Below are 14,837 nucleotides of genomic sequence, written 5' to 3'. Positions count from 1 at the left end.
AAAAAAAAAAAAAAAAAAAAAAAAAACAGAAATAACTGTGTATCAAATGTAATTACAATTATTTCTTTTTAAGAAACTGAAATTGCATTGGAAAAAAAGACTGGAAAGAAATGTTAGCAGTATTTGTAGTTGGGTAACGAGACTATGGTTATTTTCTTTTCTCTGTATGCTAAATTTTACTTAATAAGTATGCACTAGTTTTACAATGAAACAAAGAAAAAAAGAGGAAGGAAGGAAGAAAAGAAGGAAGAAAGGAGGGAAGGGAGGAAATGGGAAGGAGCACTGCTTAAAGGTAGCAAAATGGCCTAATTAGTCCAGCTAGTTACCACTTAGTTAAATACTATAATTAAGATTTTACCCTAGCAAGGAACTTTCTAAGTGATCACAAATGTTAACTAAGTCATATAATATCTGCACTGAAGGGACATCTTACCTAATTCTGTCATTTGACAGGTGTAGCAAAGAAATTATAATTATACAATGCTTTACAGTTTACAAAGTGTGTTCAAAATGTCACATCTTCTGTCCTTCAAATACTCCTGAAATAGGTTCATATGCCCCATTTTAAGGATCAAGAAATTGAGGGTTACAGAGATAGTAATGTGCCTTAATAATAATGTCTATGATTTACCAAATGTTTACTACGTGCCAGGCTCTGGGTTAAGCACAATCCTGTGAAAATTATCACTACTTTATAGATAGAAGGTGAAGGGGCCAGGCGTGGTGGTGACTCACGCCTGTAATCCCAGCACTTCGGGAGGCCAAGGCGGGTAGATCACTTGAGCCCAGGAGTTCCAGACCAGCCTGGGCAACATGGCCAAACCCTGTATGATGCGGGGCGGGGGGGGCGGCAATTAGCCGGGCATGGTGGCACCCACCTGTAGTCCCAGATACTTGGGAGGCTGAGGTGGGGGGATGGCTTGAGCCCAGGAGGCAGAAGTTGCAGTGAGCCGAGATAATGCCACTGCACTCCAGCCTGGGCAGCAGAGTGAGACCCTATCTCAAAATAAAAATTAAAAAAAGGAGAGAAAAGAGAAAGTGAAGGGTAGCCAGGCACAGTGGCTCACGCCTGTAATCTCAGCACTTTGGGAGGCCAAGACAGGATGATCACTTGAAACCAGGAGTTGGAGACCAGCCTGAGCAACATAGCAAGACCCTGGCTCTAAAAAAATTTTTAAAAAAGCCAAGGTTCGTGGTGTGAGCCTGTAGTTCCAGCTACTTGGGAGACTGAAGCCAGAGGATCACTTGAGCCCAGGAGTTCCAGGCTGAAGTGAGCTATGATCGCATCAATGCACTCCAGCCTGGGCGACAGAGCAAGATCCCGTCAATAGAACAGAACAGAATAGAACACAACAGAGAAAAAGAAAAAAAAAGAAAAGGAAAGGAAAGGAAAGGAAGAAGGAAGGAAGAAAAGAAGGAAGGTAGGTAGGTAGGTAGATTAGGTGACTTGCTTGAGATCATACAGCTAAGTCACTACTCTGATTCTAAGCCATACACTTAAAACACTTAAAACAGAAGTCTTGAGTTACCTATAATTCAACTTCACAGAGCCCTTTAGTAGAGTTGGCTTATGATCCAGTCCCAAGTTCTCCTCTTTTCAGAGTTACTAAGTCTGACAGCCATTATGAGGGTCTATAAGCAAAAGCACTAGCCCAGTCATACCCCAAAACTCATGTTGGCGGAGAGCCCATGCCTCAGAAGAAAGGCGTGAATAACCAGAGTGTAGGGGACAAAGCTAAGAAGTCTTATAATGTACACACTAAGAAGCAACCAAGAATTCAAAGGAAACACTCCCCAGAGCAGCAAGGATAGCAACATCACGATATCAACAATTCCAGCACCTTACACTCCTGTAACCTAGCGCAATTTCCGCAGAGCCTTCAGGTTCATCTCAACGGAGCCTCACAAAAACCTGTGGGCTGGGCTGGGCAGAGCGGGAAATCAGTCTCACTTTACACAAGAAGCCGAAAGGAACGCAGAAGAGGGCCGGGTGGGCAGAAAAGCACGAGATTAAAAGCCAGGGGCAGCCACCTGGGGTGACTGGGCGCCTCCACTGACTGGAGGAAGATCGCAGGGCCCGCGGCGAGGACAAGGCCCAGAGAGGCCGAGGTGCTGGATCCATCGCCCGCCGAGGCTCAGGGCCTTGGAGGTCGGCCCAGGCGCCTATCTACTCACGTTGGACCAGCTGGTCTCCAGAGAAGGCGGAGGAGCAGCTGGTGACCAACGCACAGGGTACGCCCGCAGCCATAGCTGCGCTCGCGAGCCGGTTCCGTCTGGCAGCCGCTTCCGCCTTGGACTGCACCATGGCCGCCGGCGCGAGGGGGAGATACGCCGGGGAGGGCGTTCTCGGAATGACCAGGCTGCCCTGACCCCGCCCTCAGACCCCCTTCCGCTCCCAGCGTGGAACAGGCCAGGCCGCGCGTGGTGTTGCCATGGGGACGAGCGGCCCCGGCTGAAGGTTTCCGTGCTTGGAAACCGCGCCTCCGCGGAGGTAGCAATTCCCTGACCTAGCCATGGCTCAGAACACTGAAAACCACGACCCTGTCGGATCCATCTTAATCCAGGTGGGAAACGGGCCTCCCCCGGCCCTGCCCAGCCGCGCCACTTCCGAGCGAGGCCCCGCGCGCCCGTTCATTGGCGCTTAGCCATTTGGTGCGCCGTCCCTAGACTGCCTTCTACACGCGAGAGGCTCCCCAAAATGCCCACCCAGACCTTCCCCCACGGCTTAGCGCACTCCCAGTGACTTACCGTGTAGGTTACGCCCCAGAAGTACGACCTTTCTGCCTCTGGGAAAACTCACGCTGAGGCCCCATTTTAAATGTTACATTCTGAAAATTTGAACCCATGACGTCGGGAGCGGAGGAGAGACAAATCAGACACTCTAGGAGGTGATAAGAAATTTGGAGACAAATTGAAATATGTGCATTGCTTTTCTTAAAACTCCTCAGTTTTTTAGATCTAAATGTACCTTGTTGGGGAACACACACACACAGAAAAATCAAGATAACTTGGAATGAAAAGACGTAACATTTAGAAACTTGGTGAAAGAGCTTTTTAATTTGAGAGGGGAAATGTCAAGAAAGTCTTGTCCAATACAGGACAATTTGTAACAGTTGCACTCAGATGTTTCTGAAATGATTATGGCATTTTGTTTTCACATTTATGTGAGGTAGCTTTAAGATATTTCCACATATATCATCGGTTTTAACTATCACATATATAATAGCTGCATTTGACTAAGTCTTGAAGTCATTTGTCTAAGGTCACTCTATCAGGACTGTCACTCGGTCGGTCTGAAGTGGGTCTTATGAAAGGGATCTAATTTTTCTGGCAGAATTTTGATCTCTTACCTCCCATCTGGGAGAGACTTCCCTAAATCTACCTTTTCCCAAATACAAGCCCCTAAACTCACCAATTTCATACACTTCCCCTTTAAGAATCATACCTAAATCTTACCTGATCTTTTATCACCCTCACTTTCACCATCACCCAGCAATGAATTTAACCAAACTGCAAAGTCGGAGGGAAGAGTCCCCAAAAAACTGCCCTAACTTCAACACTCACTACCTGCAAGTTTAGGGGTCCCCAGACCCATCTCACTCAGACAAGCTGGGTACAAACTTAGGGGCCGCATCACCACCCTCACATTCAATGATTCACTAGAACTATTCGTAGAACTCAGGAAAGTGCTGTGCTCACACCTCCAGTTTTATTATACTGAAAGCATACAAATTAATCAGCCAAAGGAAGAGATGCATAGGACAGAGTCCAGGAGGGGTCCAGATACAGAGCTTTTGGTAATCTTATCCCTGTGGAGTCATGGACATCATTACCTGCATTACTTCCTCCCAGCCACAATATGTGACAATATGCATAGAATATTGCAACTAGAGAAGCTTATCTGAGGCTTTGATGTCCAGAATTTTTACTGGGGCTCAATCTCACACTGCCCTTGTGGTTGACCATTAATCTCCATCCCCTCCTGAATACTTTTAGTCTCCCACTGTTCCAGAGGTCTGAGCTGATACAGCATGGGTCAAAACACCCATTATAAATCATGTTGTTAGACTGTCTGGTGGCTAAAGCCCACAGACAAAGACTTTTCTATCAGGCAGGACATCCCAGGGGCCTAGAGATCACCTCCCAGTAGCCAGGGGCAAAGACTGGACCCCTCTTTGGGTAAGGTTAATTCTTTGCTGCACATACCCCCTCGTTTTATAGATTCCAAATAATTAGAACAATAATGGAGACTCCTACCTAGGATACAACATTATAGTAATAGATAACTGTTGACACTGACTTGTGAGATGGGTCAGAAGAGCTAATAGTCATATCCTTTTTGATATGCACCCCTACTTGTTTAAAAGGATTCCTGTGGACATATCAAGTAAAGGGCTGTGTAGAGGAAGAGAGCCTACCTGTTAACCAGATTATTAAGACTGATTCCTGTATAGTATAAAATTCTATTCTCTACATGTAGAATATGTATAGTGAGGAAATTTGGAAGACTTTCCCTACTTTCCCAATGAATCCTGAGAATTTGTGAGTATGTAGCACCACCCAAATGTACCAACATGGATTCCACTTCTATTTGGGTCTATGGTTTATTTCCCTTAGACAGGCTACCAATAATTAGTATGTCTAGTGGAAAGCACTTGATGGCGAGTCAGAATACTGAGATCTGACCATGGCTTTGGCATTCTCACAAGCAGCGACTTTGAGCTAGTCACTTCACCTCTCTAGACCTCTTCCTCCTCCATAGGGACACTTTCCTCTTCCATAAGACATATAGTTTGGATTAGGTTCACTTCTGACTCTAAATTGTCCCAATTTCCCCAAGCTACATCATTTACTGTAAAAGTAGACTTCCTTTCTTGTTAGCCTAGGCAATCAAATTGTTTCTGGCAAATCAGTCAGTGAGTGAGTGTGTGTGTGCTATAGACTGTAAAGCAGAGGTACTTTAAATTTCGACTTGCTTCACCCCTAATACGGTCAGTTAGGTCCGTGTATCAATCAGATATATTAAACAGCTTTTTAGACCAGTGGTTCTCAAAGGTGTTGTAAGTATTATTTTTTAGCTTCAGTTTACAGAAGACACTTAAGTACAAAGAAGTAAAGCATCTTGCCCATTGTAATACATCCAGTATGTATTGATCCTTAAATAGGCTATGGCATGTTTATGAAGTAATCTTGAAGAAGTGTGGTAGCGACTCTGGGAAGTTTCCAGTCATACTTTGTAAATCTTAGAAGCTTTGTTTTTATGCTTCATTAAAATGTCGTATATTCTTAACATATCTCTATAAATGCTTGCTTGACCCAAATATTAAACATGTTTGTGTAACAAATATTACCTGATTTTATGATTCAAAATTAGCTTTTTAATTAAAATCCAGCAATTGTGTGTTAACACAAAAAAACAATAATTGTGTGTTAACACTGATCTTGGGAATAAGGGAGCTCAATTGACAGTTTGCTATTTTCATTCTTATCAACCTCTCTGTCTGATTTGCCAGGTGCATACAATATAAAAATGAATGAAGTTGGCCAGGTGTGGTGGCTCATGCCTGTAATCCCAGCACTTTGGGAGGCTGAGGCAGGTGAATCACTTGAGGTCAGGAGTTCAAGACCAGCCTGGCCAACATGGCAAAACCCTGTCTCTACTAAAAAATACAAAAATTAGCTAGGCATCATGGCAGGCACCTGTAATCCCAACTACTTGGGAGGCTGAGGCAGGCAGAATTACTTGAACCCGGGAGGTAGAGGTTGCAGTGAGCCGAGATTGCGCCACTACACTCCAGCCTGGGCAACACAGCAAGACTCCGTGTCAAAAAAAAAAAAAAAGGCCAAGCGTGGTGGCTCATGTCCCAGCACTTTGGGAGGCTGAGGCGGGCGGATCACCTGAGGTCAGGAGTTCGTAGACCAGCCTGGCCAACATGGTGAAACCCTGTCTCTACTGAAAATACAAAAATTAGCCAGGCATGGTGGCAGGCTCCTATAATCCCAGCTACTTAGGAGACTGAGGCAGTAGAATCGCTTGAACCCGGGAGGTGGAGGTTGCAGTGAGCTGAGATCGCGCCGTTGCACTCCAGCCTGGGGGACAAGAGTGAGACTTTGTCTCAAAAAAAAGAGAATGAAGTTAACGTTAAAGATAATTGAGGTAATGAGAATGACTCAGCCAAACTCTAGCAGAGATGAAGAAAATGGAATTTTATACTGCTTTTGACAGTGTAGAGTCTGGTTTCATGGCTCTTGTAAAGTCTAGAGCAAATCTTTGCTGTATTAAATCTTTCAAGGGCTTCTCATTAAGTAGCTGTGTCCCCAAATTGTCAAAATAATAATCTTTCTCCAAGTAGAAAATTTATGGAAAACAAGGTGTTTGATGATCACAGAGATGATGGATGAGATGTAAAATTTCAATATGGTAGATTTGGATCTATTTGAAGAAAGAACAGAGATTTAGAACTCAATCTCTTTTTCTACCCAAGTCCAGTGTAACTTTTTCTATAGTACTTGTCTTTATTGCAATTATACGAACAGATGAGTGGTTGTTAGAGGGGAGGAGAAAATAACTAGCAAGAAAAGGAAAAACTCTTGAGAAAGATTAGAGAGCAAGTTATTCAATTAATATTTACGTAAATTCAATTAACATTTACAGAGTGTTAGTTTCACTTTCACTAACACTCTGTAAGGAGTTTCACCAGGTTTTACAAGTCAGAAGAGGAGAATTAACATTTGTTCAGTGCCCTCCTGTGTGCTTAACACTATACAAAGTACTTATATATTTTTACTCATTTTGTTCTTGCCACTGTTTTGAGATAGCTATTATTATTCCCATTTTACAGATGAGAACACGAAGCCTCTAAGAGACTAAGTAACTTTCCCAAATTCAGTTTAGTAAAGAAGGAAGCAGGATTCCAATTCACATCTGTCAGCACCAAAGCCTATATTGATTCATTTTCATACATATTCCTTTCATTTTCATTCAACAGTTTTAAGTAGAGTAATTCTTTTTTATCCTGGACAAAGAAATTAGAAATTCAGAAAATTTGGATGTATATGGAAATCGTGTGACTAATAAGTGATCGAGCTAGGAATTATATTCAGCTGCCTTTTATTGAGTTCTTGCTATGTACCAAGGCTGTTACATACTATCTCACAACTCTGTGAGAAAGTATCATTGTCCACACAAGGCAGGTGAAAAAAAAAAACAAACCTTTGGCACAGTTTTTACTCCCTCCTGTAGTTGATAGACATAGTTACAGAAATATACATGGAGCTATAGATACTAGAAGAGGGAAAGTCAGTACATTCAAAGGAGGAACCAAAAACTCCAGGCCTAGAAAGGGCCTTGCCCTTGAACTCCCTCTCTCTACTTTCCAAATGTCTTCACACAATAGATGGCAAATCAGCTTGCAGCAGTAATTTGGACAAAACGATAGAAAGAAGTACATCTTTATCCTTAGTGCTTACAAGCAAGCAGTAGGTATGTTCAAATTTCAATCTGTGAGCTCTGAAGGCCTTACCTGACAATTTGTGCAGAGTACAAATGACCAGATGTGTCTGCCAGCCTATGATGCCCATCAGTGAAAATATGTAAATTCTGATCTTTTGAATACTTGGCTCCATGGGAACATTTGAGATTAATCAATAACACAGGCTGGATCAGTGTTGAGTCCAGTTATACTAACAGAGAAAAAGTGACTTCTTCAAAATGCCTTTAGCAACCCAATTTGCAGATTGTTATTGGTGTGACTATTGCTGAAACAGGTGCTGGGTTCATAAATTTGCATAACAAAATGTTTTTCTTGTGGCAGCAGCCCATACAATAATTGGTGCCATCTGTATTTATCTGAAGTTTGGTTTCTAATATGAATGCAGTGAATCTTGTGCTTTCTAATTTCATAGGGCCCATTTTATTCTGAGGGTGCCTGATGTTGGAGAGATGTTCATCATTTCCAAGGAAAATACAAATTGAAGGAAAAATGTTAAAGTAATAACATATGTTCCTTTTTCTTCAGGGATTATTTTCATTTCTCACTACATAAAACAAAATCAAGGTCACAACACCTACCAAACTACTTCTTCAGAGCAGTAAGTGGGGAAGACCCAGCCTAGGATGGAAAACCAACAGGCACTGACAACACATTTACAATAGTCTTTTGAAAGACATTGCTTCTGCTACAACTTCTTTGCTGGAAGTTTTTTGTTTTCTTTCCTCTTAACCAATTTGTGGAAATTGGAGTCTATCACAAACTTCTTATTTCTGACTCAACTCTTTTACCACTTAAGAAAGCAGAAACCATTTGAGTTGCAGTGTTATCTTAGATCTATTTCTAATGGGAGAAGGAAAAACAGAAATAATATGAAAGCATCATTTTTCACAATCTGAAAGACAATAATAGAGCATTCCCAATAAAGAATACCTTAGAAGGGCCAGGCGCGGTGGCTCAAGCCTGTAATCCCAGCACTTTGGGAGGCCGAGACGGGCGGATCACGAGGTCAGGAGATCGAGACCATCCTGGCTAACGCGATGAAACCCCATTTCTACTAAAAAATACCAAAAACTAGCCGGGCGAGGTGGCAGGCGCCTATAGTCCCAGCTACTCGGGAGGCTGAGGCAGGAGAGTGGAGTAAACCTGGGAGGCGGAGCTTACAGTGAGCTGAGATCTGGCCACTGCACTCCAGCCTGGGCGACAGAGCGAGACTCTGTCTCAAAAAATAAAAATAAAAAAGAATGCCTTAGAACCAGACTGGGCGTGCTGACTCACGCCTGTAATCCCGGCACTTTGGGAGTCTGAGGTGGACAGATCAGCGGAGTTTGAGACGCAGGCCTGGACAACATGGTGAAGAGCCCGTCTCTACTAAAAAGTATACAAAAATTAGCCAGGCATGGTGGCATGCACCTGTAATCCCAGCTACTCAGGAGGCTGAGGCAGGAGAATCGCTTGAACCTGGGCGGCGGAAGTTATAGTGAGCCAAGATCACGCCATTGCACTCCAGCCTGAGCAACAGAGCGAAACTCCATCTCCAAAAAAAAAAAAAAAAAAGAAATGCCTTACAACCATAAAACTGGTCCTTTTCAATGAATACCATAAAATCAGCTTTATGTCTCCACCAGTTCAAGTACATAGCAAACCTTTAAGATAAATAACTGCTATAGGTGGACTGTGTGTGAATTATTTCAGTATTTTTCATTTTTTATACCTATAGATCCATGAAGACCTTTATCAGTTAAAGGAGGAATTAACAAAATTCTCACCTGAGGAAAAAGGAGAGACTCTAGACATTCAGAGTCTTGAAACAGCAATCAAAAGGACTGAAATGGGGTTAAAAGTAAGTAGAGCTTTAGATATGAAATAAAATACTGGAAGGATACAAAGCATCCTCTAGAAAAAAGGAATTGCAGTTCTCATAGAACCCTGCATAATTCTGTAACAAAGCTGAATTTAGGGTAGTCATCAGCATTCTTGTTTTGTTATTTGTTCTCGTGATAATTATTAACTGATTGATTTATATTCTGTCATATTTCACAAAGAATTTAAGTAGGTTAAATGTAAGATTACGCAGTGACAACTCCTAAAATCTGGTTTTATAAAAATAACTTGGAGTATGAAAAATAATTACTATCACTTGATCTTAACCAAAAGGCCAAGAAGCAATGAAAAATAATTACTGTCAATCCAACAATATACCTGACCAATATATTGCAGATTTTCTGGGATTTACTGAGATTCCACAAGAGAAGAGTTGGCTGGGCACAGTGGTGCAGGCCTGTAATCCCAGCACTTTGGGAGGCCAAGGCAGGCAGATTACTTGAGTCCAGAAGTTTGACATCAGCCTGGGCAACATGGCAAAACCCCATCTCTACAAAAAATTTTTTTAAAAATTTAGCCAGGCATGGTGGCACACGCCTGTAGTCCCAGCTACTCAGGAGGCTGAGGTGGGAGGATCGCTTGAGCCCAGGAAGTCAAGGCTGCAATGAGCCTTGATTGCCCCACTGCATTTCAGCCTGGGCTACAGAGTGAGACCCTGTCTAAAAAAAAAAAAAAAAACAACAACAAAAAAAAAAACAAAAAAAAACTAAATAAAAAATAAGAGTTGACTTTCCCCTCATAGCCTAAATATTTTGAGCTATTTGTTTTTGTAATATTATCATCAAGTGGGCAAAACTAAAGAAATATACCACTATTGGGCCAGAGAAATAAAATAGATAGGAACTTCATCATTACAAACAGATCTAGGGTCAGGGGAGAATCCAGTCTTCAGACCAGGATAATATTCATTTATAAAACAAACTAATGGAGTCCATCTTCCAAATAAGGTCCATCTCCAGCTTCTAGACCTCTTATTTTCAGTGTCTCTGCTCTTGATTCAGACTTTTAATCTACTCTGTTACCTGCTTCATCTCTCAACTCCTAAGGCTGTGAGAAATGAGGTATATTTTGTAGCACATCATTGTCATATTACCTGATGATGAGAGGGCTGGACCCAGCTGGAGTCTTTGGGTTGGCTCGTTTAAATAATGTTACCTAAAGACCAAATGCTTTCTTTGGATGCTTGCTTGAAGTCCCTGTAAGAAAAAGACATTGCTCCATGTCTGTATTGCCTAGTAGATTTACCTGGCTAAAAATGCACTGACTATTGTGCACTATTTTATTTGTAAAGAGTGCCGCAGAGGCTGGGCAATATAGGGAAACCCTGTCTCTGCAAAAAATAAAAAAATTAGCCAGGTGTGGTGGTGTGTGCCTGTGGTCCCAGCTGCTCAGGAGGCTGAGGTGGAAGGATTGCTTAAGCCCAGGAGGTTGTGGCTGCAGTGAGACATTATGACACCACTGCCCTCCAGCCTGGGCCACAGAGCAAGATCCTGTCTCAAAAAAAAAAAAAAAAAAAAAGAGTGTGCCACAGGTCACTCCAGCTTTGAGTCTCAGTTTATTATGCTTTCTGCAATAGTTGAAGTAATTTGGCGTTGCGATGCCTAATGATACCTTAGGCATGTAATAATACATAGCATCTTGTGGTTTTGACTTAATTACAGGATTCAGAGTGTTAACCTAATGAAGTAAATTAGCTGGGTATCTTAAGTCCACAATAATTGCCTAAACTTTGACATTTCTGTAACAGATTCACATTGAGAAGTATTTAAATGTTGTAAACCAGAATGTATTAACGACTGCTGTTAATGATGAGAGCTTATATACTCCCCAGGCTTCCAAATGGTAAGTAAAATAGCCATTTAGAGCCCAAAGTAAATAAAATTGAGAAATAACTTTTCTCACTCAAGTGAGATGACTATAAAATATAGGCAACATTTTCTTGGCTTTGTTAACATCCTTTCTATTCAGTAGAGATTTTGCATAAGAAGTTAATGGTAGATCAAGTACAGTGAACATTGTTCAGGTGAGGGATGCATTAAAACCAAGACTACACCACTAAATAATATTAGGCAGTTTCATCCCTACTGCCTGCAAGGCACGTGTATTAGTTATCTGTAGTATGAGAAATTACTCATGTAGTTGTTTAGAACAATAAATATGTATAGTTTTTATGGGTCAGGAATCTGGGCACAGTATATACATGGAACAGAATTATACTTGTACCCCTCAAGTTTATGCAGATTAAAAAAGGGTAAGTTAATGGTAGAATTTGGACTTCAGTGAAGTGATTATAGAATATTTCTATTGAGTTCTAATGCTTGACACCGTAACAATTATTTCAATGTCCTGGGTTTTGCTGTTACTCTTTGTTGTTGTTATTTTATAGCGAAAGGTATCTAAAATTTAACTTTTAAAGGAAACATTTTAATGCAAATCAGTTTTCACACTATTTAGATCATGTGGTACTTTAGGGTTTTTAGAATGTCTTACGTGCTTGATTATACAGATAATTTTGGTATCCAGGGTAAACAAAAATAAAACTTGCTTGAAATGTCTATTATGTGCATCCTAAGAGATGATTTATTAAAATTAGAATCGAGTTAAAAATAAGTGACCTTGCCTTATCTTTGAACTTTTTACACACAGGCCTCCTGGATTTGAATGAATGTATATTAAGCTTTTGTACTAAACTTAAAAATCCCGTAGCCCTTATTTGTGTTTTATATATGTACCCAGCATAAATGAATAGTATCAGGCAGTGAAGTAAAGTTTGATAAACAGTGCACGAGAAGTGAAGGAAAGCTGTAGACATAGCCAAGTCAGTACTGGGGAGCAGAGCTTTGGGTGTACATTGGACCTGTCTCCCTTTCCCTACATGAAGGCAGTGCCACAGGTATCCATCATCCTTTGGTAGAGGCAGCCCTTTCCTGGTCTCCCTGTTTTTACCTGGACCTCCTTGCAGATACAGACATCTGTCATCTCTATATTCATCACAGTTTCATCCCTACTGCCTGCAAGGCACTTGTATTAGTTATCTATTGTATAAGAAATTACTCATGCAGTCATTTAGAACAACAAATACTTATAGCTTTTATGGGTCAGGAATCTGGGCACAGGTGAGCTAAGTGCCTCTGGCTCAGGGTCTCTCACAGGCTGCAATTTAAGTATTGACTGGGGCAATCTCATCTGAAAACTGGACAATGGGTGGAAGGACAGGGAAAGATCTGCTTCCAAGCTCACTCTTACAGTTACTGGCAGGCCTTTGTTCCTCACTATGTGGGTCTCTCTTAAGCTGCCTGAGTATTTCTACAGCATGGCAGCTGGTGACCCAAAAGAGATCCAGAGAGTGGAAAGGAGTGCCCTAGATGGAAGCCACAATCATTTTCTAACCTGATCTCAGAAGTGGTATCACTTCTACTCTGTTCTGTTGTTAGAAGTGAGCCAGTAGGTTTAGCCTACATTCAAGGAGAAGGGATTATATAAGGGCATGAATACCAGGGGGTGGGGATCACTGGGGGCCATCTAGGAGGCCAAATACCACCGTACTCCTCTGTTTATCTTCATGATCCAGTTATGGTCTCGCGTGCTCTCTCTCTCTCTCTCTCTCCCTCCCTTCTTCCCTCCCTCCCTCTCCCTCTCCTCCCTCCTTCTCTCACTTTCTCTCTCCCTCCCCACCGTGTGTGTATATATATCAAGAAGTATCAGATGAATTTGTACTGTGTGCTAGCACTGAGAGAGAGACAGAGAGAGAGAGACGTGATCTTGCTCTGTTGACCAGGCTGGTCTTGAATGCCTGGGGTAAAATGATCCTCCTGCCTGGGCCTCCAAAGTACTGGGATTATAGGCATGAGCCACCATGCCCGGCTCCTCTTCTTTATTAAGCTTTTCCTCAACTCTTCAAATGATTTCTGAACGTATGTAGCATTCATAGTATACAACTTATTTGTCATACATCGTTTATTACCTTATATTGGTAGTTACTTCTTCATTGCTCTTGAGGACAGTGACAGAGTCTCATGTCTCAGTAGTCCCAGTTTACCATAGTGTCTTGTACATGGTGCAGAGATGGTAACGAACTATGTATGATTTAGTACCTCATATTTCTTAAAATACTGGAAAGAATTATAAGTAACTAACCTCCGCCTTCCTGGAAAATTATTGACATGTGATCTTATGAGGGGAATAGGAGAAAAATCATTCCAGAATGCTGATCTTGAGCTGGGAATCTGGAGAAGCAGAAAGGTCTGAATGTCTAAGAGATATGGGCCTGATGATGCAGGAACACTATTCTTTATAGTATCAACACATTGACCCTCCAGAACTCCACAAACTTCTGGGTGAATCTAAAAACCTATTCTCTTCGCTTCTCCCTTATCCTTACTTCGGCATCCTGAATTAGACTATCTTTTCTGCCTATATTTAATTCAAGTCAAGAAGTATCAAATGAATTTGTACTGTGTGCTAGCACCATGGCTAGTGCTCTTTGGAATTCAAAAGAAGGTTATTGCCTTGAGAACTTTAGAGTCTAGTCAGAGAGACAAACTCAGTGCATGGTGGTACATGGGTGAAAGATGATATAAGTCTGTCAAGAGATCAGAACCTTGAGAGTTTGATATGGGTTACTCTAGTCTGGAAAGATTTCAAGGGTAAAGTAGTACTTGGGCTCAGGCATGCAGAAAGGAAAAAGGACAGCTTTCTGAGAAGGAAAAATTGCCATGAATGAAAACCACATAGGGAATAAACGTGGGAGGCCTGTTCATTTGTGAAGACCAGTGAGCTTGGAGATGAGAAATGGGAAAACAATTGAAGAGGTAAAGTGGGGGTAGACTGGGCAAGAGTTTAATACTAGATAATAAAGTTTAAATTCATCTTAGAAAGTAGTAAGCTATTGAAGCCTTTTGTGTCAAACTGTGACATGACAAAAGTGACATTTTATAAAGATTAATCTGAGAATGCTGTATAGAGTGGATGGGAAAGGTTATGGTCTAGAGATAAGAAAGTAGTAGATGGATGGCCATAATTACCCACACATTCATTTCGTAACTTATTTATCATGCATTTATTCAACATTTATTGAGCAGCTGCTATTTACCAAGCAGTATTCTAGATATTGGATATATACTAATTAGACATAGACCTTGGCCTTGTAACTCAAAGTTTAATCTGAGGTATACAAGCCTGGACAAAAATGATGATGGGGAAGTAAAAGGAAAGGTTCGATGTGAGACATTTGGAAAGAATCTCAATGAATATAAGATTGTATAGAAGTAGAATGAGTGAGACTCAAGGATGACCCTAAGATTTGGGATTTGGGACACTGAGAAGATCGAGGAATCATTCATCTAAAATGATAGCCAAGAAGTCAATTTTTTTTTTTTTGCCTCTCAATAAATCTTTTTTTTTTTATTACTTTAAGTTCTAGGGTACATGTGCATAACATGCAGGTTTGTTACATATGTATAC

General features: G+C 41.4%; 2 protein-coding genes across 10 annotated transcripts in view; one reads left to right on the top strand and one right to left on the bottom strand.

Moving 5' to 3' along the window:
• Window positions 1-2,353, bottom strand: part of AAGAB (alpha and gamma adaptin binding protein) — a 60,580-nt gene extending 58,227 nt beyond the window's left edge. Inside the window, exon 1 of one of the 3 annotated variants that reach the window (XM_017851112.1) lies at window positions 2,032-2,353. In XM_017851112.1, coding sequence (XP_017706601.1) covers window positions 2,032-2,122 — 91 coding nt within the window. In that variant the 5' untranslated portion in view covers window positions 2,123-2,353. Of the gene's footprint in view, window positions 1-1,841 lie in introns of all 3 variants that reach the window. The other 2 variants (XM_017851111.1, XM_017851113.1) reach the window with 2 other exon arrangements.
• Window positions 2,354-2,416: 63 nt separating this feature from the next.
• Window positions 2,417-14,837, top strand: part of IQCH (IQ motif containing H) — a 255,954-nt gene continuing 243,533 nt past the window's right edge. For all 7 annotated transcript variants that reach the window (XM_017851107.1, XM_017851105.1, XM_017851104.1 and 4 more), the window contains exons 1-3: window positions 2,417-2,564; window positions 9,211-9,333; window positions 11,122-11,216. In XM_017851107.1, coding sequence (XP_017706596.1) covers window positions 2,514-2,564; window positions 9,211-9,333; window positions 11,122-11,216 — 269 coding nt within the window. In that variant the 5' untranslated portion in view covers window positions 2,417-2,513. The remainder of the gene's footprint in view (window positions 2,565-9,210; window positions 9,334-11,121; window positions 11,217-14,837) is intronic.

Source organism: Rhinopithecus bieti, unplaced genomic scaffold, assembly GCF_001698545.2.
Source record: "Rhinopithecus bieti isolate Rb0 unplaced genomic scaffold, ASM169854v2 scaffold_31548, whole genome shotgun sequence".
NCBI lineage: Eukaryota > Metazoa > Chordata > Mammalia > Primates > Cercopithecidae > Rhinopithecus > Rhinopithecus bieti.
The sequence above is the reverse complement of the archived record's forward strand: the minus strand, read 5'-3'. Positions and strand labels throughout refer to the sequence as shown.